This window comes from Neoarius graeffei, chromosome 13, assembly GCF_027579695.1.
Source record: "Neoarius graeffei isolate fNeoGra1 chromosome 13, fNeoGra1.pri, whole genome shotgun sequence".
NCBI classification, from domain to species: Eukaryota; Metazoa; Chordata; class Actinopteri; order Siluriformes; family Ariidae; genus Neoarius; species Neoarius graeffei.
In genome coordinates, this window is record NC_083581.1 from 41,386,007 (window position 1) to 41,411,031 (window position 25,025).

At 42.3% G+C, this 25,025-nt stretch overlaps 2 protein-coding genes across 5 annotated transcripts in view; one reads left to right on the forward strand and one right to left on the reverse strand.

Moving 5' to 3' along the window:
* Nucleotides 1–1,248: 1,248 nt before the first annotated feature.
* Nucleotides 1,249–16,384, reverse strand: e2f1 (E2F transcription factor 1). Its single transcript, XM_060937738.1, has 7 exons — nt 15,230–16,384; nt 14,280–14,382; nt 13,940–14,159; nt 7,569–7,721; nt 7,303–7,417; nt 5,690–5,906; nt 1,249–5,056 (listed from the first exon to the last, which is right to left on the reverse strand). Exons 1-7 carry the CDS (start codon nt 15,473–15,475, stop codon nt 4,806–4,808), a joined length of 1,305 nt encoding a protein of 434 aa, XP_060793721.1. The 5' UTR covers nt 15,476–16,384; the 3' UTR covers nt 1,249–4,805.
* Nucleotides 16,385–24,419: 8,035 nt separating this feature from the next.
* Nucleotides 24,420–25,025, forward strand: part of znf341 (zinc finger protein 341) — a 52,052-nt gene continuing 51,446 nt past the window's right edge. For 3 of the 4 annotated variants that reach the window (XM_060937739.1, XM_060937740.1, XM_060937742.1), the window contains exon 1: nt 24,420–24,502. In XM_060937739.1, coding sequence (XP_060793722.1) covers nt 24,472–24,502 — 31 coding nt within the window. In that variant the 5' untranslated portion in view covers nt 24,420–24,471. Of the gene's footprint in view, nt 24,503–24,606; nt 24,673–25,025 lie in introns of those variants that run through there. The other variant, XM_060937741.1, reaches the window with a different exon arrangement.

The following is a 25,025-nucleotide window of genomic DNA, read 5'->3' on the forward strand; positions in this document are numbered from 1 at the left end:
TATTTGTTTAAAATTTTGAAGACCATTTATCATTTTTGTTTCACTTCACAATTATGTGCTACTCTGTGTTGGTCTATCACATAAAATCTCAATAAAAAACTTCTAAGTTCGTGGTTGTAAGGTGGAAAAATGTGAAACAGTTCAAGGGGTATGAATACTTTTTCAAGGCACTGTACATATTTTAGCCATGCCATTATTACTTAATTCAAGCTCGTACACGGTCACGTTTTCAAAATAGAGCTTTACATTAAAAAGGCTTCTATTTTACACTTATGGTTATTTTCTTTGCTCAAATCAAGTATCTGTGATGCAAACGCAATACCTGGTCAGCAGTTGCGTTATGTTTGTCCTGTGTCAGAGCTTAAGTGTGCTCTGCTCTATAAATATTTGATTCAAATTTAAAGGGATGTAAATTATATTAACAAATATATAAGAACAAAACATACAATGAAAAAAATTAGCCATCTTGAAAGTGAGAACACACCTTTTTGTCTCTACAGCTAAAACTTTAAGTAAAAACTCTTTCCTGAATCACATTAAATGTTTAATGAAATATTTCTTTATAATTGCTAATGTGCTGGATGTTGCTGCATTTTCACTATCCCTGTGAGAACTTAGCCGTCATGTGTTGCCATGACATCACAAGTTTCAACAATCTCAAATTTAAAGGGTAACAGTTAGGTTTTGCTGGTAGAACCTAAAAACACTCATGTTCCAAGTGGAGGTCAGTGCAAGCACTGGTCTGAAAGTGCAGTGCAGCTCTACGATGCAAATTGAGACTCATCTCAGCTAATTAGCGATCTACAAGATGATGCTTTGACTTTGGAAGCCAATCTGTTTGAGCAGAGTGTACAGACGAGGAGATGAGGGAGCTAGATAGACTAATGTACTAAAGCACTGCTGCACCACCCTTTTTAGGCAGAGATGAGACAAGGGCTAAATCCCATTGAACCACTATGGAAACCATTAACAAAAGTAGAAATAGAGCCCCCCCCCCCCAAAAAAAAAGTTGTGTTAATTATAAAGATTAATATGAGAGTCCAACTGGGTACATAGACATTTATATCATACCCTGTGGAGTGAACATGAATCGTTAATGGGATGACCTTTAGGATTGAATGGATCCATTAGTTATTGCAGTTTCCCCAAACGTGAACCTTTGAAGTGATCAAATTTGAGCAGTAATGTGAAGAAAACCTAAAACTTTCCATGTACCTCAGTGATTCAGTCAAACAAATGACACATGAAGGGAGATAACTGATTTATTGGAATTGTTGATGAAACAAACATTTTTTCTTTTCCACTGCCTGTCATCAAAAAGCCATGTAATAAAGAATTTGCATATGGACATTCATTCTCTTCAGATCAACAAATCTTTCCGTTGGATGGTGGTGATTAAAAAATTCAATTGTTTTCTTGCACGCGAGGATAAATTGCGTCAGTTAATTAATGTGACATCACTCACTCTCACACACAAAACCTTAAAACTTCTTAAAACACACTGTACACCTTCGAAATGACAAATAAAACCTTTACACACACACACACACAAGTGCACACTTAGAAAATAAAACAAGCTGCCTTTCTGAAAACCCGGCCATGTTCTCACACACACAGGCAGTTTATTAACTCATACTCATGTACGAGGGAAATAGCTTATTAAATAAAACTTCTACTGACTACAAGAAGCTATACAAACCAGGGCTGTGTTTCAATACCATGTTCATGACACCCTCGTCGCCTTCCCCTACCTATTTACCCTTATTCATCACTGCGTTTATGGTGGTTTCAAGAACATCAGGAAGAGGGTATTACCCAGAAGGCAGGAACAATAATATTTTATAAATTTTTACTGGCTAGTTTGTAAAACAACTATGGTACTTTATGCTTTTGATGTAAGAATGTCAACACAAGACAGTATTTCTGTTTAAATGATTAAAATAGTAAGAAAATACTGGTTACGTGCTGGGAAAATACTCGACAGATATAATATATAGCAATCTAGCTAACACATTGCTGTTAGGCTAATGTAAAGATGGAGTGACAGTAAAAACTACATAAAACTGTCAAGAGTATCAACATTTCACTCAGATGTGAGGAAAAAAAATACAAAAAAAAAAAAAAAAAAAAAAAATACCCAGCACGAGTAAAATTAACAATAATTTCAGTTAGCGTCGATGGCTAACCAGCCTGTCTGTTGTGCCACACTGAGAAGCTCCATTTCTGTGCCACTATTTGTAAACTCTGATATCAGAAATCCTGATTTTCTGAGGAATAGTTTTGTAAAAAAAAAAAAAAAAAAAAAACACTGTATATGAAACCATTAGATGTGAGCTGTATGGGAAAGTCGACGAGAGAGTGTTCAACAGTATTGAAACGCAGAGCCAGTGTATAACATTTTACGAGAAATTATACATTTTACAAAAAGTGGAAATGGAAGCTTATAACAATGGTACATTTGGAAAATTTAGAATTTTTGAAAAAAAAAAAAAAAAGGCACCTTTGATCTTTCAGTTAACAGAGATCTCAAAACTTTTGGCGCCTAACAATCTGAATTTCTGGATGTAAAAATGAACCACCTCTGTAGCAAAGGGCTGCTAGAAAATGTTACGCTTACATTTATATAAATATGTATTATTACAAGTGGGAAGGGGGGAGTCAAATAATTAAATATTTCCATTTCCAGAAACTAACTAGCTAAATGGCAAGCTATCAAAAACTGACTACGCTATGACCATTTCAATAAAATAAATAAACAAATATCAATAACAAAAATAATTCAAATAAATTCATCTATTGCTGTACAAACATGGTTATAAATGGCAGTTCAAATGCCTGTTTTCAGGAGACTACCATGTGGAAATAAATCCACAGGAATTAATCATAATGTAATATACTACCTATGAATTTAAAGGACTTAAAGGGACTCTTACAGCCGAATATAGCAAACGTTTGTATATTTTTAACAAACGAACCACTGTGTTTAATTCTCTGTAATGAAATGGAAAATTCCTGTCTGGGGGGAATTTTTAAGAGACTCCGGAGCAACAAGTTAGAGGCGCACACTGACAACATCAGGCATAAAACCTCCAAACAAGGGATCTTTCCTACTTTTAAAGAGGAATTCCTTTCAAAATGCTTGTCCAAAAGCAAAGACCTGTGCAGCTCGTCATAGCTCTTTAGTTTGTGATTTAGTAGTTTGTAATCCTGAATATACTGAAACTGTATGTCTTATTAAATATTTAGTTAAGGGTTTCTGTTACCTTTGTTTTGGTAGCAATTGAAGAAATCAGGTTCACATAATGGATCATTGGAACCTGTATTAAATGGGAAATAAGGAAGAAGATCGAGCAAGTTAAAATATGATTTGGACACAAGATTGGGGGGGGGGGGGGGGGGGGATCACATCCTGGATGAAGGATAATTTTACAGCTGAAAGGAATCTAACGAGCCACGACATTCTTAGGGTTGGGTGATATGACGATATAGCCAATATCAATATTGATTAAATTATCTCACAATACATTTTTCTAAGATACAGTGATGGGTTTTTTTTGAATAATTACTGACTAGAAGCAGCTGATGCTAAAATTTTGTAAACAAACGAAATAAAAAAACCCTATTTTTTTCTCCTTTTCAGCATTAAGAATAAATTTTTTATATCTCATGTATTATAGAAATACCTTCAAGAATTATGACATTTGTCATCACATCGCCCCACCCATGTATAGCAGTGCCACATTTAGGCTTGTGCCAATTATCGGTTATACGATACAATATTCATTATAGATCTCGTGATCTAGTGAACGCTTATGCAGTACTACACTTTTATTGTAACGTGTGATGAAAGATTTCACAATCATTGAGAGGTAAAACTATTATGAAAAGTTTAAAAGATTTCAGATATCAACCAGTTAAAAAAAAAACAAAAAAAACCACTGCAAACGTGCAGACATTCTGTGAAGGGGGGGGTTTATCCTCCACTGCCTGCATGAATTCAAGCAACACACAAATGCTACTAATTCTTTTTATAAACACGCCCTTTCCCATAGTTATATCACCATTGCCATTTTAACAATGGTTTTGTTTACGTTATCAGTTTGACTGAAGGACGAGGATCAACTCCGCAAAACGCTGTGCAATATAATGCATTTTTTTTAAAATAAGGTTTTACGTAGACAACCATGACTATATCTGTACATGGTAGCTAAAATAACCTCACTAGTTTCCGCTACCAGCGATTTAGCAAGCATTACACACTTCTCTCCTGCTGCAAGGGGGCACTCATCCGTTACACACGAGGACAAACTGACGAGGGCGTGTTATAAAACACACACACGGTAACGCAGGACTTGTCTATTCACCTGAGCAAAACCTTATGATTCAGTTACAAATCTCTACACGCAAATACACACACTATACACACACACTTCTATGCACATAACACACGAACCCTCTTTATGTCCACCTCAAATTTTAAACAGTAAAAGAAAAGGAGATTGTTTAAATAAATTAAATTGATTAAGGAAGCAGAGCTTGGAGATGGTGAAGTGCTGATAATGAACAAAAGGCAGCTCTGAGCTGCAGCAATGTTTCGCATGATGAAGCAGGAAGTGCTAAATATGCAAACAGGATTCAGTTTTTCCTTTTTCCCCCCAGATAAGTGGATTTTTTTTTTTTTTTTGCTGCTAGAGACAATATTCAAAAAGTGCCTTTAAAAATGGGTGCCAATATTTTCAGTCCATTGACACAGGCATGGTGCTAAGTGATAAAGTGAAGCAAATGGATAATACGAACAGAGACTCTCAGAACAGAGGGCCGAGATCGGTGAAGTCACAGTCAAACAGTTCGCTAATGCCCTCATGGTCCTCCAGTCCAAAGTGGTAGTCCTGTGTGTGGGGCGGAGACAAGCTGATGAAGCTGTCAATTGGCAGGCTGAAGGGATCCGAGCCAGAACCGGGACCAGCCCGATCCAGAAGGAAGTCTGATGATCCCAACGTCAAGGGGTCAAAGTCATCCATCTCACTGATACCTGGGAACGGGTCCAGTATCGACTCTGAAAACAGAATACCGGAGGCTAATGGTAATTTTCTTTTAGCCGACGAGCCGTTTGTGTAACTTCAAAAGTGACAGGTGATTTATTTTTTTGTTTTTAAAAAACATACCTGCTTTTTGACAAACTTTCTTAAATCGCTTTCCTTTCACTGAACCAGTAAATACATAGTAATTAAAAGGTTATGGTCAGGACAAGCGAAAAATCTTGCTGCTTGTCCGACTGGATTAAAAAGTTCATGTCGAGCTCTGTAGGTGCAATGCTGTAAAGTGACACATTCAAACGAATGACTTGAATGATTCAATTTGTATGTTGCGTGTGTAGTCCGACGTTTCTTCAGTTTGCCACTCACAGTTTTGCTGTATAGTCTGATGCACAAAAATGGACAAGAAACTCAAATGTGGTTTCATGTTAGCCCGTCACATCCAACCTTTCGTTAGAAGGAAGTAGCAGAGCACACTGGTGCCTCTGGTGAATGTATATAGCTAGCACAGTCAGCTTGCTTTGAGAACGAAGCTAGTACAAAGCCAAGCACGCAACACATACATCAAACACCTGATTAAAAGCTCACACTGATTAATATGTTATGTAATTTTTTTTGCAATATTTTAGGCTGCTGTAATTTCAAGCACTCACCTGTCTCATTCGCTAAAGGAAGCGGGGAGGCGCTCAAGAGCACTGCTGGTGTCGATGATCTCACTTCCTGTGTGGACGAGGCCAGACAGGGAGGGCTGTGAGTGAATGATTTTGCAGGACTGCAGCCCGTTACAGGACTACAAACTCCAGAGCTGTCCTCAGGACACAGGAAAACATCGATGGGACCCTTGGTGCTCTTCAGGGAGATCTGGTACCCCTGTGTAGCCAAATCATCAGTCAGGAAAGGCTCCATTACTGTCCATCCATCCATTATCCGTAACTGCTTATCCTGTGCAGGGTCACGGGCAAGCTGGAGCCTATCCCAGCTGACTACGGGCGAGAGGTGGGGTACACAGGGTTCCCACAGTTTTTCAGGCTTCTTTTTTAATGACTTTTAAGGACCAATTTTCATTTTTTTTAAGGACCCAATGACCAAAACTGAATATCACTGGTGTGAAATTGCCTATTGTAACAATCACTTGCTTGTTTTCCCACACTTCGTCTGCTTGTTTTCTTTATGACTCTTAAAGGACTTTTCTTGACCAAATCTTGCAAGAAGTGCAGCAATTCCTGATATGTCTGATATTTAAAACGATTTTAAGAAAACCTCAACGGTGGGTGAGGAAATGGTTAGTGGCTAAAAATAAAAAAATATAAAGAACATTCCATTTAGAGTAAAATTTATTTCACAAGATTTTCATTTTGTTCAGGAACAATTGAAACTAAAAGTATTAAATTGACACAGGGTGGCCCAGAACCCCCCCCTTGCTATTCTTATGTTATGGAATAAATTTTCTAATGAGTCTGCATGTTTCTATACATGTTATAGACAGATTGAAAGTCGTATGTTTTGTTAATCCATGTTTCCATTAATACGCATCAATGGCGGGCAACCAAGCTGATACGAAGTAGTCACATGACCCTGTTCGGGACTGATCCCAAACAGCGCCACGTGGTTCCGGGCTATTCTCAAAAGCAGACACCAGGGGTCGCCACTATACACTTTGTTCAGCCCCTGACCGCTAGTGCAGTTCGCCTGTGAAACAGGGTCGTTTGCGCGAATCGGAGCAGCGGGAACAGCGTTTTCGGAAGTTAAAAATGTGTTATTAGAAGGGAGACGAAAAAAACCCCTGATTTTTAAGGACTTTTATTGACTAACAGATTTTCATCAATTTTATGGATAATTAAGTACTTAATTTTACAAATTCATTTTTTTAGGACTTTTATGGACTTTAAGGACCTGTACGAACACTGGGTACACCCTGGACAAGTCGCCAGGGCTGACACAGACAACCATTCACACTTATGGTCAATTTAGAGCCACCAATTAGCCTAACCTGCATGTCTTTGGACTGTGGGGGAAACTGGAGCACCTGGAGGAAACCCACACGGACACGGGGAGAACATGCAAACTCCACACAGAAAGGCCCCCTTCAGCCGCTGGGCTCGAACCCAGGACCTTCTTGCTGTGAGGCGATAGTCCTAACCACTGTGCTGCCCAGGATCTATTCATTTCATGAAGTACTAAGACTCAAGTTCTGACCGAGGCTCTGTGGGAGTCTTGGAATTTAAACTCAACCTTTGCATCTCAAAACCTAATGCTTTGTTATTACCTCACTGGGCTCCGTGACTGTCATCTGCGTCTCAGGTGGGGCTCGGATCACGATGACGATCTGATCCGGGGGATCCACGGTGCTGCGCAGATCCTGACACCTCACATATCCCAGCGTGGCAAAGTGTTAAAGATGAAATTGCCCACAAAACCTTATCTTGACATGCACGATAATTGCATACGATTTATCTTTATATATTGCTTATACAAGTGTTTTAAAATATCAGCACATGCGAGTTAGTCAAGTAACACACACACAAAGGATATATTCTATTCTCGGAGTCCTCTGTGAGGAGGCGGAGCTGCAGGCTGCACTTGTTGATGAGCTCATCCAATTTGTCTTCAGCGTCAGACAGTTCAGACACTTCTCTCTGTAACTCCTGATAGCGGGCGACTGAGGCGCCATCAAGACGGTTACCACTGTATAAAACAAACAGTCCAAAAGCATCATCTTAACATCATGCATAAAAGCCACACTTAAAATGTCTCAGTCCCAGTGAAGGAGGCATGGCCTATGTGGATCTGTCAATCCTGGTGAAGGGGGTGTAGCCTGTGTATCTGTCAGTCACGGTAAAGGAGGCGTGGTCTCTGCATCTTTCAGTCACAGGCTAAGTTTACATGGACCCAAATAATCCGTTGATCATTGGATTCAAACTCATCTCATTATCTCTAGTCGCTTTATCCTGTTCTACAGGGTCACAGGCAAGCTGGAGCCTATCCCAGCTGACTACGGGCGAAAGGCGGGGTACACCCTGGACAAGTCGCCAGGTCATCACAGGGCTGACACATAGACACAGACAACCATTCATACTCACATTCACACCTACGGGCAATTTAGAGTCACCAGTTAACCTAACCTGCATGTCTTTGGACTGTGGGGGAAACCGGAGCACCCGGAGGAAACCCACGTGGACAACATGCAAACTCCGCACAGAAAGGCCCTCGCCGGCCACGAGGCTCGAACCCGGACCTTCTTGCTGTGAGGCGACAGCGCTAACCACTACACCACCGTGCCACCCCGGATTCAAACTCGATTGGAATAAAATTTCTTCATGTAAACAGCTCAATCAAAATGAAATACCCTATTCCGATTGAGAATATTGAAATACCCTATTCCGATTGAAAGCAGTGTTGTAAATAAGCATGTAATCCATCTGATATGAAACATTAGCCATGTAAATGCTTGACTGGATTGCCTTCTGCAGCTGTAACCTTCTGCGCATATTCAGTACATCTTCATGCAGTGATATTGCGACGTTTTATGGACGAGAGAAACAGAGTAAGCCAGTTAAAAATGTGGGACTGTGTACATGTCAGAGATTCTATTCTGACTGTATTCTTAGGACACATGTACTCGCACAGCTATTCGCTCGCTTTCATGTAACCGGTACATATGGAATCACCAATCGGAATGCATTTCTTATTCGAAAGTAAACGATTTGTTCATGTAAATTTAGCTACAGTGATGGAAGCATGGCCTTCGTGTCTGTCAGTCATACTGAAGGAGGCGGGGTCCATGTGTGTCAACCACAGTAAAAGGGGGCATGGCCTGTGGCTCAAAATGGCCAAAGCAACCTACTAATCCATTGTTTCAATCTTCTAGCAGTCCCGAGAGTGAAACTCAAAACACTGCTATAATCAAACTAAAACTAAAGTGAAAAGGTACAATTGTTCTTAGAGGAAAAATAAAAAGACAAAAGTGAAAACTGTCATGCAGATCTTTATACACGTGTGTCTACATGTGTATTAGCCCATTCCCACCAACACTGAAAACCGTATATTTTCCACTATTATTCTGTAACGGTGTCATGTGGGAATGGGAGAATAACAGTGAAGTGGAAACGTTCATCTATTCCCTGGTGACCCAGTAACATCTACAGAAATCCAGTGGGAATCCGACGCAATGGATTTACATTTTGCGACTGGTTGTGACATTGCTGGCGGTGACATAAATGATGTGATACTGCCACAGAAAAACTCATACTACCTCAATGTAAAGCAAACGGCAGCAAAAATCAAAATAACAAGCAAAGACAACATTAGCAGATATAAGCAAAAAAGATTTTATAAATCGCCTTTGCTTGAACAAAAATGTTCAGAAACAAGAAGAGCACTCGCTCAAGTCATGGTGCTGCATGACTGATGCCATGTCTCACCCTGAGCTTTTCATAACAATGGACTTGCCGCCTCGTGAATTATACTGTAGGTCATATCTAGTCTTGCAAGTTTTACATGTTCATGCTCTATAGCATTCCTTTAACCCTCTGGGATCTGAGGGTATTTTCTGGCACTCTAATGATTTTGGCATGCTCTGATTTTGTTCTCAATTTCAATAAAGCTAAGCAATATTTTCAAAGTCATGACTTTTTTTGTATTCAGCACAAGTTCAGCGACAATATCTGCATAGTCTGTATGTCATAATTGTACTTAAAATATACATCAGCTGTATAGCACAGTGGTAATGGTCACTGGTGGTAGTGGTAGTGGTCACTGACTACGATGCAGGAGATTGTGGTTCGAATCCCGGTCGGGGCAAAACATCATCCAGTAAGGGCCCTTAGGCAAGACCCCTCATGATACATCAGCCTACCTCAGGAATGAGTGAAGACATAACTGATAGAGTCATACCGGCTCAGACGTCACCCGGGTCAACAGGGTCTGCGTCAGTTGCTAGGGGAACCAGGGCAAACTGATGAGAAATGGGCTACTGGAACAAGACATTGATGGACGAGGATTTGCTGGAATGCTACTATACAAGCAATGTATACATGCAGCGAATGTGGGACCATTGGATACTTCAAAACCCACAATCAAGGCTAACAAAGAAATCTACTATCACAACTAGAGATTAATGAAATACAACAATGATGCTACGGCAAGGGGGAGCCAGGAAGACAGGTCACAACCAGAGATTGGGTACCAGCTGCTGACCTGAGAAGGAAGATCGTGACCCAACTGGAAACCTGGAGCCCCCGACGAATACCAAAGCTGAGTTGCCAAGTACCTTCAGAAGATCTACTAGTAGATGTGAATGCTGCTCTGAAGACAATCTCCATGTATCCACCATGGAAGAGACGATTAGAGGCCAAGATAAAGGCAGCACGGAGAGAACTATTCAGCCAGCTAGCTGAACTATAGAAAGGGAACATGGTGAATAAAGGGGCACCCAGGAAACTCCCAGGCACCCGAAACTGCCAAACAGCGACTAACAGCTCTGGCCACCCGGTTGAAGAGATACACCAAGGAGGGAGAGGCCAGGAGAACCAGCCAAGGTGTACTCTCAGTGGCAGGGGAACAACAACCGGTCAGACCCACCAAGAGCTGAGGACATATGGGAAAGAAAGGCATCACAACACCGATGCCCAATGGTTAGTGGACCTAAGAGCTGACCACAGCAACCCCCCAGAACAAGAACCAGTAACCATCTCAATGGCAGACGTCCAAGAAAGAGTGTCAAAGATGAAGAGCTGGACAGCACCAGGCCCCGATATGATCCATACGTACTGGCTGAAGAAGCTAACTGCACTCCATGAACACCTAGCAGCACAGATGAACCAGCTGCTGAGGGATGAGACCCACCCAGAATGGCTAACCCAAGGCAGGACAGTCCTAATCATGAAGGACCCCCAGAAGGGACCCATCCCATCCAACTACCGGCCAATTACCTGTCTCTGCACAACATGGAAGGCCCTGTCAGGCATCATTGCGGCAAAAATGAGTAAGCATGTGGCTCAATACATGAGCGAGGCACAGAAAGGGATTGGCAGCAACACCAGAGGAGCCAAGCACCAGCTACTGGTCGATAGAACAGTCACCCGAGACTGTAAGAAGAGACAGACCAACCTGTACACTGCCTGGATTGACTACAAGAAAGCCTACGACTCAATGCCACACACATGGATACTGGAATGTCTGGAACTGTACAAGATCAACAGGAACCGAAGGACCTTCATCCAGAACTCAATGGAAATGTGGAAGACAACCCTACAGGCCAACTCAAAACCCATTGCCCAAGTCAACATCAAGTGCAGCATATACCAAGGAGATGCACTATCACCACTGCTGTTCTGCATAGGCCTGAACCCCCTCAGTCGGATCATCACGAAGAGCGGCTACGGGTACCGATTCCGTAGTGGGGCAACAATCAGCCACCTGCTCTACATGGATGACATCAAGCTGTATACCAGGAACGAGCAAGAAATAGACTCGCTGATCCACACCACCCGGATCTACAGCGATGACATAGGGATGTCATTCGGATTGGACAAGTGTGGCCGGATGGTCTCAGAGAGAGGCAAGATGGTCCGGACTGAGGGGACTGACCTACCAGAGGGCAACATAGGTGATATCCAAGACAGCTACAAGTACCTTGGCATCCCACAGGCTAATGGAAACCATGAAGAGGCCACAAGGAAGTCAACCACAGCCAAATACCTCCAGAGAGTAAGGCAGGTCCTGAAAAGTCAGCTGAATGGTAAGAACAAGGTCCGAGCCATCAACATGTACGCACTACCAGTCATCAGATACCCCGCTGGTATCATAAACTGGCCAAAGGAGGAGATAGAAGCCACAGATATCAAGACTAGAAAGCTCCTCACCATGCATGGAGGGTTCCACCCCAAGTCCAGCACCCGGAGACTATACACTAAGCGGAAAGAGGGAGGCCGAGGGCTAGTGAGCGTCAAGACCACAGTCCAGGATGAAACATCGAAAATCCAAGAATACATCAGAAAGATGGCCCCAAAGGATGAACTGCTAAGTGAATGTCTCAGGCAGCAGAACCCTGATGAGAGCGCAGAGGAGGAACAGACAACCTGGAGGGACAAACCCCTACATGGCATGTACCACTGTCAGATAGAGGAAGTGGCTGATATCAAGAAATCCTACCAGTGGCTGGATAATGCAGGACTGACAGACATCACAGAGGCACTAATCATGGCAGCACAAGAACAGGCCATAAGCACAAGAGCCATAGAGGCCAGGATCTACCAGAGTAGATCAGACCCAAGATGCAGACTGTGCAAAGAAGCCCCTGAAACAGTCCAGCACATAGTAGCAGGGTGTAAGATGCTAGCTGGATCAGCGTACATGGAGAGGCACAACCAAGTGGCTGGGATAGTATACAGGAACATCTGCAACCAGTATGGAATAGAAGTACCCAAGTCCCAATGGGCCATACCACAGAAGGTTGCTGAGAACAACAGGGCCAAGGTTCCGTGGGACTTCAGCTTCCAGACTGACAAACAGATCCTGGCTAACCAACCGGACATAGTGGTGGTGGACAAAGAGCAGAAGAGGGTGGTGGTGATAGATGTGTCGATCCCAGCTGACGCCAACATCAGGAAGAAGGAACATGAGAAACTTGAGAAGTATCAAGGGTTGAAAGAGCAGCTGGAACGGATGTGGAAGGTCAAGGGTTGCGTGGTCCCCGTGGTAGTGGGGGCACTTGGGGCAGTAACCCCCAAACTGGGAGAGTGGCTCCAGCAAATCCCAGGAACAACATCTGAAGCCTCAGTCCAGAAGAGCGCAGTACTAGGAACATCGAAAATACTGCGCAGAACCCTCAAACTCCCAGGCCTCTGGTAGAGGACCCAAGCTTGAGGATGACATGGATACCACCCCCCTGCCGGGGGTGAGAAGGAGATTTTTTTATATGAAGATGTTGTAAAAAGCAGTTTTAGAACTGTGTTGGAATGTGTGAAAAAACATGACCTTACCCATTGTGACAAACTGTTTTGATCACTTGGTGATTCTGTTCAGTCTTAGGAATGGATCAAGCACAAAAACTTAAACTTGCTCCATTGATTTGGACAATTAACTGGCCATCAAAAAATGTCCTATTGTTTTGGGATAAAGGGTTGGCAGTGGGAGGGGTATTCAATGAGAAGAGTAAAAAATTCCAGTCCATTCAATGAGAAGAGTAGATCCAGAACGAAGTCATCAGACAGATGGTTGATGCCATACCCATCCTCCAATACATAGCATGGTTCTCAAGATTGAACGGAATCATTGGTCTGAAACTGAATTGCTGTCCTGAATCATCTGAAGTGCCTCCTGAGCATCAAATTACCATCTTGCAACAAGTTTTACCCTCCAAACAGGTATGACTAACATTTTATCCTGTTTACGGTAGGCATTCCCACCGCGAAAGAGAAACCAATTGAAACCAAAAGAGTGAAAGTGATTATCATGCTGTTACCATGTGAATAGTCTTTTATGAATGCATAAGTGGGCACTCAGCACTCCGACTTCGGTGTGACTGAGGAAGGTGACAAGTTTTGTTTCATCTAATTTAGGTAATTTAAAAAAATATGTTATTTGGCAGTGGGCACACAGGAAAGTGTAAAGTATACAAGTTTGTCAATATGTTTACCATGCTTGTATGATAAAAACTCAAGACATTAACCTAGATACATAACCTACTCATTCTGTTGAGCTTTGCCGGCAAAGCTCTCAACCCCAAAGGATTAAATACAGCCAGATAGAAATATACAATAGCCATTACTTTTCCATTATGGCAGACTGAGTGAGAATAAATTATCTATCTTGTGGTGTTTTTACCTCATACAATAACAGGGTTCATATGTGAAAGGAGCTTGCTTGCTTGTTTGTGAGTGAGTGAGATGGTTCACACTCACAGCCACTGAATGTTGTTCTTGGATTTCTTAGAGATGAGATGAATGCCCTCCAGGACATTGGTGATGTCGTAAATGCGTCTCTTCTGGACGTCCAACACCTGTGAAGCCCAGTTCAGGTCCACCACACCATCCGGAGACTGAGCCAGCAGGTCCAGGAAGCGCTTGGTGGTGAGGTTCAGGGATGTATCATAGCGTGATTTCTCCGTGCTCAGTCGGGGTACTGAGGACAGGAAGACAAGAACATGTTAACATGGCTGACTGACCGGGAACACAGTGTAGAGTGGTGAGCAACATGCACAACTATCAAAATTATACTGAACACCACTGTGACTGTGTGCACCTCTGGGACGTCCAGGTGTAGCAGGAGGAGCAGGACATGGTGGAGGTGGTCTGGTGGTGCTGATGTACTGGTGATCGTTGTCCAAATCCAACTTTCTCTTCACCTGCACATGTGCGCGCGCACACAGTCAAAGGTGACCAACATTAACTTTGTAGAAAGCAGAAAGAAGAGGAAGAACTGAATACAAAGAGAAGGGATTGAAGAAAGTAAAGGATGAGGAAGATGATGAACAGAGTTGGAAAAAAGAAAACAAGAAAAGGAAAGAGTAAGAGAATATGAGGGGGTACAGAAGGAAGAAAAGCGAGATAAAGGTAGAAGAGAGAGGAAATGGAAACAAAATTAATATCAGGAAAATGAAAAAAAAAGGAACAGGAATAAGAAAGAAGAAACAAAAGATGAAGAGGAACAGGATGGAAAAAGGGCAAGAGGATAAAAAAGAGGAGGAGAAACAAGGAAATGAAGAGGAAGAAGAGAAGAAAGAGGAAAAATGGAGGAGGGAATAAGAAAGAATAAGAATGACATGAATAGGATGAAAAGGGGAGGAACAGGAAGAGTATAAGAGGAGTGAGAGAAGAGGAGGAAGAACAATAAGAGAAACAAGAAGTGATACTCGGTAAATGTTATTATGAATATCTGTGTGTGTGTGTGTGTGTGTGTGTGAGTGAGAGAGAGAGAGAGAGAGATGGCACGAGTGTGGTAACCTTTCTTTGTCACATACACAGTACAGTGAAATTCTTTTCCTTGTATATCCCAGCTTGTTAGGAAGTTGGGGTCAGAGCACAGGGACAGCCATAATACACCCCCTGAAGCAGTGAAGGTTAAGGGCCTTACTCAAGAACCCAGCATCAGCTTGGCAGTGGTGGGGCTTGAACCCCCAACGTTCTGATCAGTAACCCACTGAGCCACTACTGAGTGTGTGTGAGCAAGGTATGTGTAAATGTGTGAAGTACCGGTGGGCGGCCCGGTGCGGTGTCTCTGCGCTGCTGTGCTGGTGGTGCGGTGTTGTGTGGGGTGGAGAACAGCAGCAGATCCGTTCCCGTACTCCGGGGCTGGAGGAGCTCCACACTGCTGCATGCCGGAGAAATGATGACGATCTGATGATCTGCACTCAGGTCGATACTACCGCTGTTCAGGAGAGTCTCAAAGTCAGCCAGGAGATCCTCCGAGCTGTGACCAGAAGCCACCGAATCCGCCATCCGAGATGCGGCCTTTCACTTTTTCTTACAACAACTACTTAAATCAGCTTCCTGTCTTAGAGTTTCACTGAAATGCCTGATGACGATGATGATGATGATGAAAATAGTAAAATTAGACTCAGTTTCAGCTGTATGCTTTTAAACTGATACTGATGACCCATTGGTTCACTAATATGAAGTGTTTTTTTTTGTAGTTTCAGAACACTACAAAACGCTAAAATATATAGATACAGTTTTTCAAATGGACTTTATGAACATGTTATAAGAGCAGGATTGTAGCTTACATTATTCATTACTCATGCAATCTTACTTTAATTGTAATGAATGAGATTAAGTCTCGGTTGTTTTGGTACTAATGGCTGAACACACATACAGTGTAAAGATTAAGAGTAAAAACTGCAACAGAAACACTAGTACACACTAATATTAATGCAGGTTATATTTTATAATCATGTCAGCTTTGAGGCAAGCTCAGGCCTATTAGGCAACAAGCACTAGAAAAGGAAATGGGCCAAAAAGCTTAAAAAGATGCACTTTTTTTACCCAATTTCAAAATGCAATCGCTAAAACTTTCATGCACAAGCTGGTCTTAGGAATAGAACACCTAATTTTTAGGGAAAAAATGCAAAAGATGTGACTCTGACAGCACAGAACTGTTTGTGTTCCAGCCCTTCCTCCAGCTCGGTGCAGTTCTCGGCTCATTCAGGAAGTTTGACCGGTTTGAGCAAACACATGAAGAACAAAACAATCATCCGAAGCTCACAGGTGTAAATATGAAGCTCCAGAAGCGCTCAGATGTTCCTTATAGCCGCTTTAACTGTCCCGGATTGAGTCGATCAGCTCAGCCGTTTCCGTCTCGCCGTCGCGCGCGCGATTGTTTTTGTTGTTGTTCCAGCTGATCGGAAACAGAGGCGCTGATATTCACGCGCCAAATCCTACTTTGCCGCGAAAAGTGGCACGTGCCGGAAAAGCGCGAGGCGATTGGCTGAATCTCGCTATACCGTCCGTGCAACGTCACAGGCTTCCTGGTTGGTGATTGGCTTCAAGATCATGTCAATCAATACGGCCCTTGACAACACAACTCGGATCAGATATAAACTCACCCACCATTTTGTCGCAATACTGACTGAATTAATGTTGATCTTTTTTTCTTAACAGAAAATACGATCAGGTTGGACACCAAAGCTCTCAGACACGAGTTAGAAAGTGTTAAATTGTCTATAGAGTGGATTATTGGATGAGTAGGGCGTGGTGAACCGGTGGTGCCGTCTCTTTTCAGGGGAAAGTTTCCACAAAATGTTGCTAGAAAGTCACCAGATGGCGTCATAGACTAATTTGGAGATTCATTTATTCGTAATGGTCATTAGCATAACAAGATCTCATCTCATTATCTGTAGCCGCTTTATCCTGTTCTACAGGGTCGCAGGCAAGCTGGAGCCTATCCCAGCTGACTACGGGCGAAAGGCGGGGTTCACCCTGGACAAGTCGCCAGGTCATCACAGGGCTGACACATAGACACAGACAACCATTCACACTCACATTCACACCTACGGTCAATTTAGAGCCACCAGTTAACCTAACCTGCATGTCTTTGGACTGTGGGGGAAACCGGAGCACCCGGAGGAAACCCACGCGGACACGGGGAGAACATGCAAACTCCACACAGAAAGGCCCTCGTCGGCCACGGGGCTTGAACCCGGACCTTCTTGCTGTGAGGCGACGGCGCTAACCACTACACCACCATGCCGCCCCCATCCATTATCTCTAGCCGTTTTATCCTGTTCTACAGGGTCGCAGGCAAGCTGGAACCTATCCCAGCTGACTACGGGCGAAAGGCGGGGTACACCCTGGACAAGTCGCCAGGTCATCACAGGGCTGACACAGACATTCACACTCACATTCACACTTATGGTCGATTTAGAGCCACCAATTAACCTAACCTGCATGTCTTTGGACTGTGGTGGAAACCGGAGCAAACCCACACAGACACGGTGAGAACATGCAAACTCCACACAGTAAGGCCCTTGCCGGCTGCTGGGCTCAAACCCAGGACCTTCTTGCTGTGAGGCGACAGTGCTAACCTCTACACCACTATGCCACCCCAGCAGATGACATGGCACCCCAAATCATCACAGACTGCGGAAACTTCACACTGGACTTCAAACACCTTGGATTCTGTGCCTCTCCACTCTTCCTTCAGACTCTAGGTCCTTGATTACGGTCAATTTAGAGCCATCAATTAACCTAACCTGCATGTCTTTGGACTGTGGTGGAAACCAGAGCACCCGGAGGAAACCCATGCAGACACGGGGAGAACATGCAAACTCCGCACAGAAAGGCCCTCGGCGGCCGCTGGGCTCGAACCCAGAACCTTCTTGCTGGGAGACGAATATGCTAACCACTACACCACCGTGCCGCCCATATTATATATTCTTTCCACATAAAGAAACATGTCAAGCCTTTTTAATTTTGATGTTTATGGCTTATAGCTCATGAAAATCAGAAATCCAGTGTCTCAGATTATTAGAATATTTCCTAAGATCAATTAAAAATGAATTTACAAAACAGAAATGTCCAGCTTCTGAAAAATATGTTCATTTATACATTCAATACTTAGTTGGGGCTCCTTTACCACAAATTACTGCATCAATGCAGTGTGGCATGGAGCCCATCAGCCTGTGGCATGCCACAGGCACAATTGTTTCTCATCTTACCCTTGACAATAGCCCAAAGATTCTTTCTGGGGTCCAGGTCAGGCAAGTTGGTTGGCCAATCAAGCACAGTAATATCATGGTCAGCAAATAATTTGGTAATAGTTTTGGCATGATGGGCAGGTGCTAAGTCCTGCTGGAAAAGGAAATCAGCATCTTCATAAAGCTTGTCAGCAGATGGAAGCACGAAGTGCTCTAAAATCTCCTGGTAGACGGCTGCATTGACTTTGGACTTGATAAAACACAGTGGACCAACACCAGCAGATGACATCCATCCATCCATTATCTGTAGCCGCTTATCCTGTTCTACAGGGTCGCAGGCAAGCTGGAGCCTATCCCAGCTGACTACGGGCGAAAGGCAGGGTACACCCTGGACAAGTCGCCAGGTCATCGCAGGGCTGACAAATAGACACAGACAACCATTCACACTCACATTCACACCTACGGTCAATTTAGAGTCACCAGTTAACCTAACCTGCATGTCTTTGGACTGTGGGGGAAACTGGAGCTCCCGGAGGAAACCCACGCGGACATGGGGAGAACATGCAAACTCCGCACAGAAAGGCCCTCGCCGGCCACAAGGCTCAAACCCAGGACCTTCTTGCTGTGAGGGGACAGTGCTAACTACTACACCACCATGCCGCCCTAGCAGATGACATGGCACCCTAAATCATCACAGACTGTGGAAACTTCACACTGGACTTCAAACACCTCGGATTCTGTGCCTCTCCATTCTTCCTTCAGACTCTAGGTCCTTGATTTCCAAATGAAATGCAAAATTTACTTTCACCTGACTTTGGGCCACTGAGCAACAGTCCAGTTCTTTCACTCCTTCGCCCAGGTAAGACACTTCTGATGTTGTCTGTGGTTCAGGAGTGGCTCCATCCATCCATCCATCCATCCATCCATCCATCCATCCAGCCATCCATCCATTATCTGTAGCCGCTTATCCTGTCCTACAGGGTCACAGACAAGCTGGAGCCTATCCCAGCTGACTATGGGTGAGAGGCGGGGTACACCCTGGACAAGTCGCCAGGTCATCGCAGGGCTGGAGTGGCTTGATATTAGTAATAATACCTTGTGGAGGGTTTCGATGATCGTCTTCTGAACAACTGTCAAGTCAGCAGTCTTCCCCATGATTGTGATTGCGTGTACTGAACTAGACCGAGAGATACACAATATTTATACTGTTTTATTTAAACTCGAAATGAAATAGTCTCATATTTTGAGATTTGGCGGCACGGTGGTGTAGTGGTTAGCACTGTCGTCTCACAGCAAGAAGGTCCGGGTTCGAGCCCAGTGGCCGACGGAGGTCTTTCTGTGCGGAGTTTGCATGTTCTCCCCGTGTCCGCGTGGGTTTCCTCCGGGTGCTCCGGTTTCCCCCACAGTCCAAAGACATGCAGGTTAGGTTAACTGGTGACTCTAAATTGCCCGTAGGTGTGAATGTGAGTGTGAATGGTTGTCTGTGTCTATGTGTCAGCCCTGTGATGACCTGGCGACTTGCCTTTCGCCCGTAGTCAGCTGGGATAGGCTCCAGCTTGCCTGCGACCCTGTAGAAGGATAAAGCGGCTAGAGATAATGAGATGAGACTTTCTTAAATAACTGATGGAAAAAAAGAGAACTTTTTCACGATATTCTAATTTTCCCTGAGGAGAAACACATTTTTGTCTGGAGGCTTTTCCCTCCAGTTCCACTAGATGGCGTCGGTGATGGAGCTGCACCGTAGAAGAAGAACGAAAACTTAAAAAAAGCGAAGAAGAGGCGGTTCAGTGCTGCTTCACAGAGGGATCAAAAGATCCAGAAAGAGAGTGTGCTGGTTCAGCCGTACACATTCCAGTAAATGATGTGAGCATTTTGAAAAGAATAGATGCCAACTTATCTGTTTACACTACAGAGTTAGTAGCGATCTGGTTGGCCCTGGAATGGATAAAAGAAAACAAAATTCACAATACTGTCATCATCTCAGATAGTTATTCAGCTCTACAAAGCATACAGTCAGGTAGATCATTCAGGGGCGACCTCATCAATGAAGTATACAGTACATTATTCCATCTAGAAGCAGTAGGAATAGTAACTAATTTTCTTTGGGTACCGGCACATACTGGTGTTGAGGGTAATGAGCAGGTGGACAAGTTAGCCAAACAAACACTCAAGCATAAAGAGGTCTCATCTCATTATCTCTAGCCGCTTTATCCTGTTCTACAGGGTCGCAGGCAAGCTGGAGCCTATCCCAGCTGACTACGGGCGAAAGGCGGGGTACACCCTGGACAAGTCGCCAGGTCATCACAGGGCTGACACATAGACACAGACAACCATTCACACTCACATTCACACCTACGGTCAATTTAGAGCCACCAGTTAACCTAACCTGCATGTCTTTGGACTGTGGGGGAAACCGGAGCACCCGGAGGAAACCCACAGGGAGAACATGCAAACTCCGCACAGAAAGGCCCTCGCCGGCCACGGGGCTCGAACCCGGACCTTCTTGCTGTGAGGCGACAGTGATAACCACTACACCACCGTGCCACCTAATAGGTAAACATCACACAGGAAACTATGATTACTGTAGCCAGCTGGAAACAGTAGAGCATGTTTTATTTCACTGCAAACAGTATGAGGAAGAAAGAAACAACCTTTGTCGGTCATTAAGCACAGTGAAACACAGCAGTTTTAATCTACCTGGCATCTTGGGTAAGGCATCTAGCCATATATATCATTTTGTTCTCAGATTTCTCAAAGAAACTGGGCTAGCCCAGAGGATATAAGGTTTTTTTTTGTTTGTGTGTGTGTGTGTGTGTGTGTATGTATATATGAGTGTTTAGTCTACGTCTAGTTCATATCTAGAGTGTTTTATACTGTTTATATTGTCTGTTTGAGTGTTTGGTCTGTGTGTAGTTCTTATCTAGTGTTTACACTGTTTATATTGTCTGAGTGTTTAGTCTGTTTTGTTTTATCTAGTGTTTATACTGTTTATTTATACTGTTTATATTGTTTGTCTGAATGTTTAGTCTATGTCTAGTTCCTATCTAGAGTGTTTATACTGTTTATATTGTTGTTTGTTTTTTTCAATTATTTTATTTTTATTTATTGCATTGCCTGTTTGCACCGTGGGTCAGAGAGGACTGAAATTTCATCTGTGCTGTATGTCGAGCATCTCATCTCATTATCTCTAGCCGCTTTATCCTTCTACAGGGTCGCAGGCAAGCTGGAGCCTATCCCAGCTGACTACGGGCGAAAGGCGGGGTACACCCTGGACAAGTCACCAGGTCATCACAGGGCTGACACATAGACACAGACAACCATTCACACTCACATTCACACCTACAGTCAATTTAGAGTCACCAGTTAACCTAACCTGCATGTCTTTGGACTGTGGGGGAAACCCACGCAGACACGGGGAGAACATGCAAACTCCACACAGAGAGGCCCTCGCCGGCCCTGGGGCTCGAACCCAGGACCTTCTTGCTGTGAGGCGACAGCGCTAACCACTACACCACCGTGCCGCCCATATATATATATATATATATATATATATATATATATATATATATATGAGTGATTCCATGCTTATGGGTACTGAAATGGGGACATGAACTTATTTTTAAAAATTCACCTAAAACCATTTCTTTTTTGACCATCAGGTCACAAAACATGTAACCTTTAATGAATGATATGTTAAAAGATAACTTTAATTTTCTGAGATGTAATAAAAACATATTTATATGCCAAAGTCAGAACGTAACAGAAGTGTTGTGGACATATATATTCTCAATTTTAACAATGTAGAATTACTTTTTGAAACATAGGAAGGTGATGTTTTAGCAAATATAATTAATAAACATGTGTAGTAGAATAAACATACACATTCTTTCAATAAGATTAACATGGTATATAGCTAGATTGTAATTAATTTGTAACAGACCCGAGATGGACAATCGTAACAGAAGTAATGTAACAGACATCATTTTGGAACTCATAGGCTTGACTTTGGCATATGAATATGTTTTTATTACATCTCAGAAAATTAAAGTTATCTTTTAACATATCATTCATTAAAGATTACAGGTTTTGTGACCTGATGGTAAAAAAATAAATGGTTTTAGGTGAATTTTTAAAAATAAGTTCATGTCCCCATTTCAGTACCCATAAGCGTGGAATCACTCATATGAAGAGTTCAGATGCAAAACCCCCTAAACGCCATCTCTGTGAAAAATGAGTTAATGATGTTGTGTGAATCCTGTCTACATCTAGTATATGTAACTGAAATATTTTTGTAAAAAAATTACATAAAAACCACTCCCCGTCTTGTCTAAAATATCGGTTTAGTATCAAAAACCTCTAAACGCCACTTCACTTTAGCAGCAAAAGCCTCTACTTTCAACAACCAATCAGAACGTGACCTGGACTCGCGTGCCATAACGTTTGTAAACAAAGTTTCGTCAGGAAAACTTCATTCACAGGAAGATTTTTGCGAAATGGCAGCTAATACCGACATGAATTACGATGGCATGAATGAACCTGTCCTCCAGATAGTGAATGGGCGGAGGAAACGTCGTGTTGTGGAAAATCATGGTTGCTATTTAGCGAAAATGAAGCGATATAGCTGCGAAAATGTTGAAAATGGAATAGTCTGCCATCACAACAGCTTGATGTGCGCCGCGGTAAGCTTAACTCAGATCGACCTGGCTTACTTCAAAAAACAGTTATACACGTCCAAAGATAAGGTTGAACAGGACGCTATACTTCTGTCTCACTTGAATATTATGCCGGTTAAGCGGAGGAGAGAACAAGTTGACGACGAGGGGAAGAGACGACAAAGAGACGTGACCATCAAATTAATTATTATTATTTTAATAATAATTAAAATAATATTAATATGAATAATATTAATATTATTAATAATATGTAATAATAAAATATAAATAATATTATTTACCATCAAATCAAATTATTATTATTATTATTATTATTATTATTATTATTACAGTTATTGTGTCAATGTTGTTAATGTTACTAACTTAAACTTGCCCTTCTTGGCAGAATATTGCTTGTTGCATTTACTGTACATGTATTTGTGTTAAGATTTTCATGTTGTTTACACCAGGTTTTTATTGCACTTCAGTATTATTCCAATGTATTTTATTTGGTTTAGTACTTTGTATCATTTGCTTGGAAAGCAAAATGCTGATGTGAAGAAAATAAACCTATTGGCGTTGTTTAAACTGTGTGGATTTCGAATTTCTTAAATGTTGACATGACAGGCCTTTTGCCTTCATTTATGAAGAGGAGTGTTGGTATTTATTTAGGTATTGCTTAAAAACATGACACGATTATCTCATGATCATAGGTCCATTAACTTAGCTATGAATGTGCCAACCACACCACCATCACTATTACAACCACCCTATATGTGTGGCATACAAATTTTCAATGTTTCCAGTTGTATCTCTGGTGATTTTGTAACACTTACCCATGTCTGTAAGGAAAAAATGGATTTAGAGGTTTTTGCACACAAAGAACCTATGGATTTAGCTGGTTTTGACGCAAAAGAAAGAAAATATTTGTTAAAAACAGTAATTTTGCTGAAGTAACATTTGTGAGATTAACACAGTGTTTTCCCTAACTAATAACCTTGTGATTTCAAATTAATCTAGGTTTCTATACTTAAATACAAAGGCCTGATAAAAAATGGCCTTTTTCTCAAAAAGTGGTCAAGTGGAGTTAGAGGGTTTTGCATCTGAACTCTTCATATATATATATATATATATATATATATATATATATATATATATATATATCTTCCATATATATCATGGAATTTTCATTTTAAGGCAACAGTCTATTCAGTCTAATTCTGACAGTTCTGCATTTAAAATGTTCATATACCAAATAATTGTATCACCTAAACTTGATAGGTAGCTGATCACATGCATAGTAAAGTAGAAGTGCCGGCCAAAAACAGACTTCAAATTCAGTTGCTTGAGCTTGAAATTTTTACCGGAGGGGCCCTAAATTGTAATCTTTCATAGGGCCCAAGATTTCTCGCGGCGCCCCTGGGTGGGAGCATGGCGAGGGCGGGCGTGTTTCTTTTCAAAATATGGCTTGCGGGAACCGTTATTCCAAAAATCTCTCATACCCCACCTTTAATCCAATAGCTACCTGTTCCACACTCCAGCCCAGTAGGTGGCGGTAATGCTCCTTTAAGTTGGTTGCCAACCGCGATAAAACCCTAAAGAAGAGGAAGAAGGTTCAGTGCTGCTGCTGGGTTTCAGTCCCTGTGGGATCATGTCGCAGGCTATATTTGAAGCGTTGGAAGGTAAAACCTCACACTTTATTGTTTTTAAGTGTTGAGTATTTGCTGAATTGATTTGTGTTTCTCCTCAAAGCGGGTGTTTGAGAGTCTCAGCGAGTGAAACAGCCCAAAGCCCTCCACACCCGCACTGTGGCAGTGTTTATATAAACATGCAGGAGCACTGATGGAGGACAGTAAGGGTTGTTGAGATGTTCTTGTTATAAAATTGGTTTTATATTTGATGTTTACACTCTTAATATCAAATGCAGGCACAGAGGTTTCATTTATACCTTCTTTCAGTCTGAACACTTTTTACATTCATGAAGTGAATTAAAGTTTCCCCCCTTGGTTTCGGCTGGTTTAGGTGTGCAGTCTTCAGTACCTGTTTCATGGAAATGCAAACTGGTCTTTAATTTATTCTAAAGAAAGTGTTCAGTTTGAATTTATTTTTGAAAGCATATTTTTCTATGGACAAAATGAGCAGAGAGCCACAGACTAAACAAAACTGCCTTGAAATGATGGTTTGCTTTTATATCCATGTTGGTCA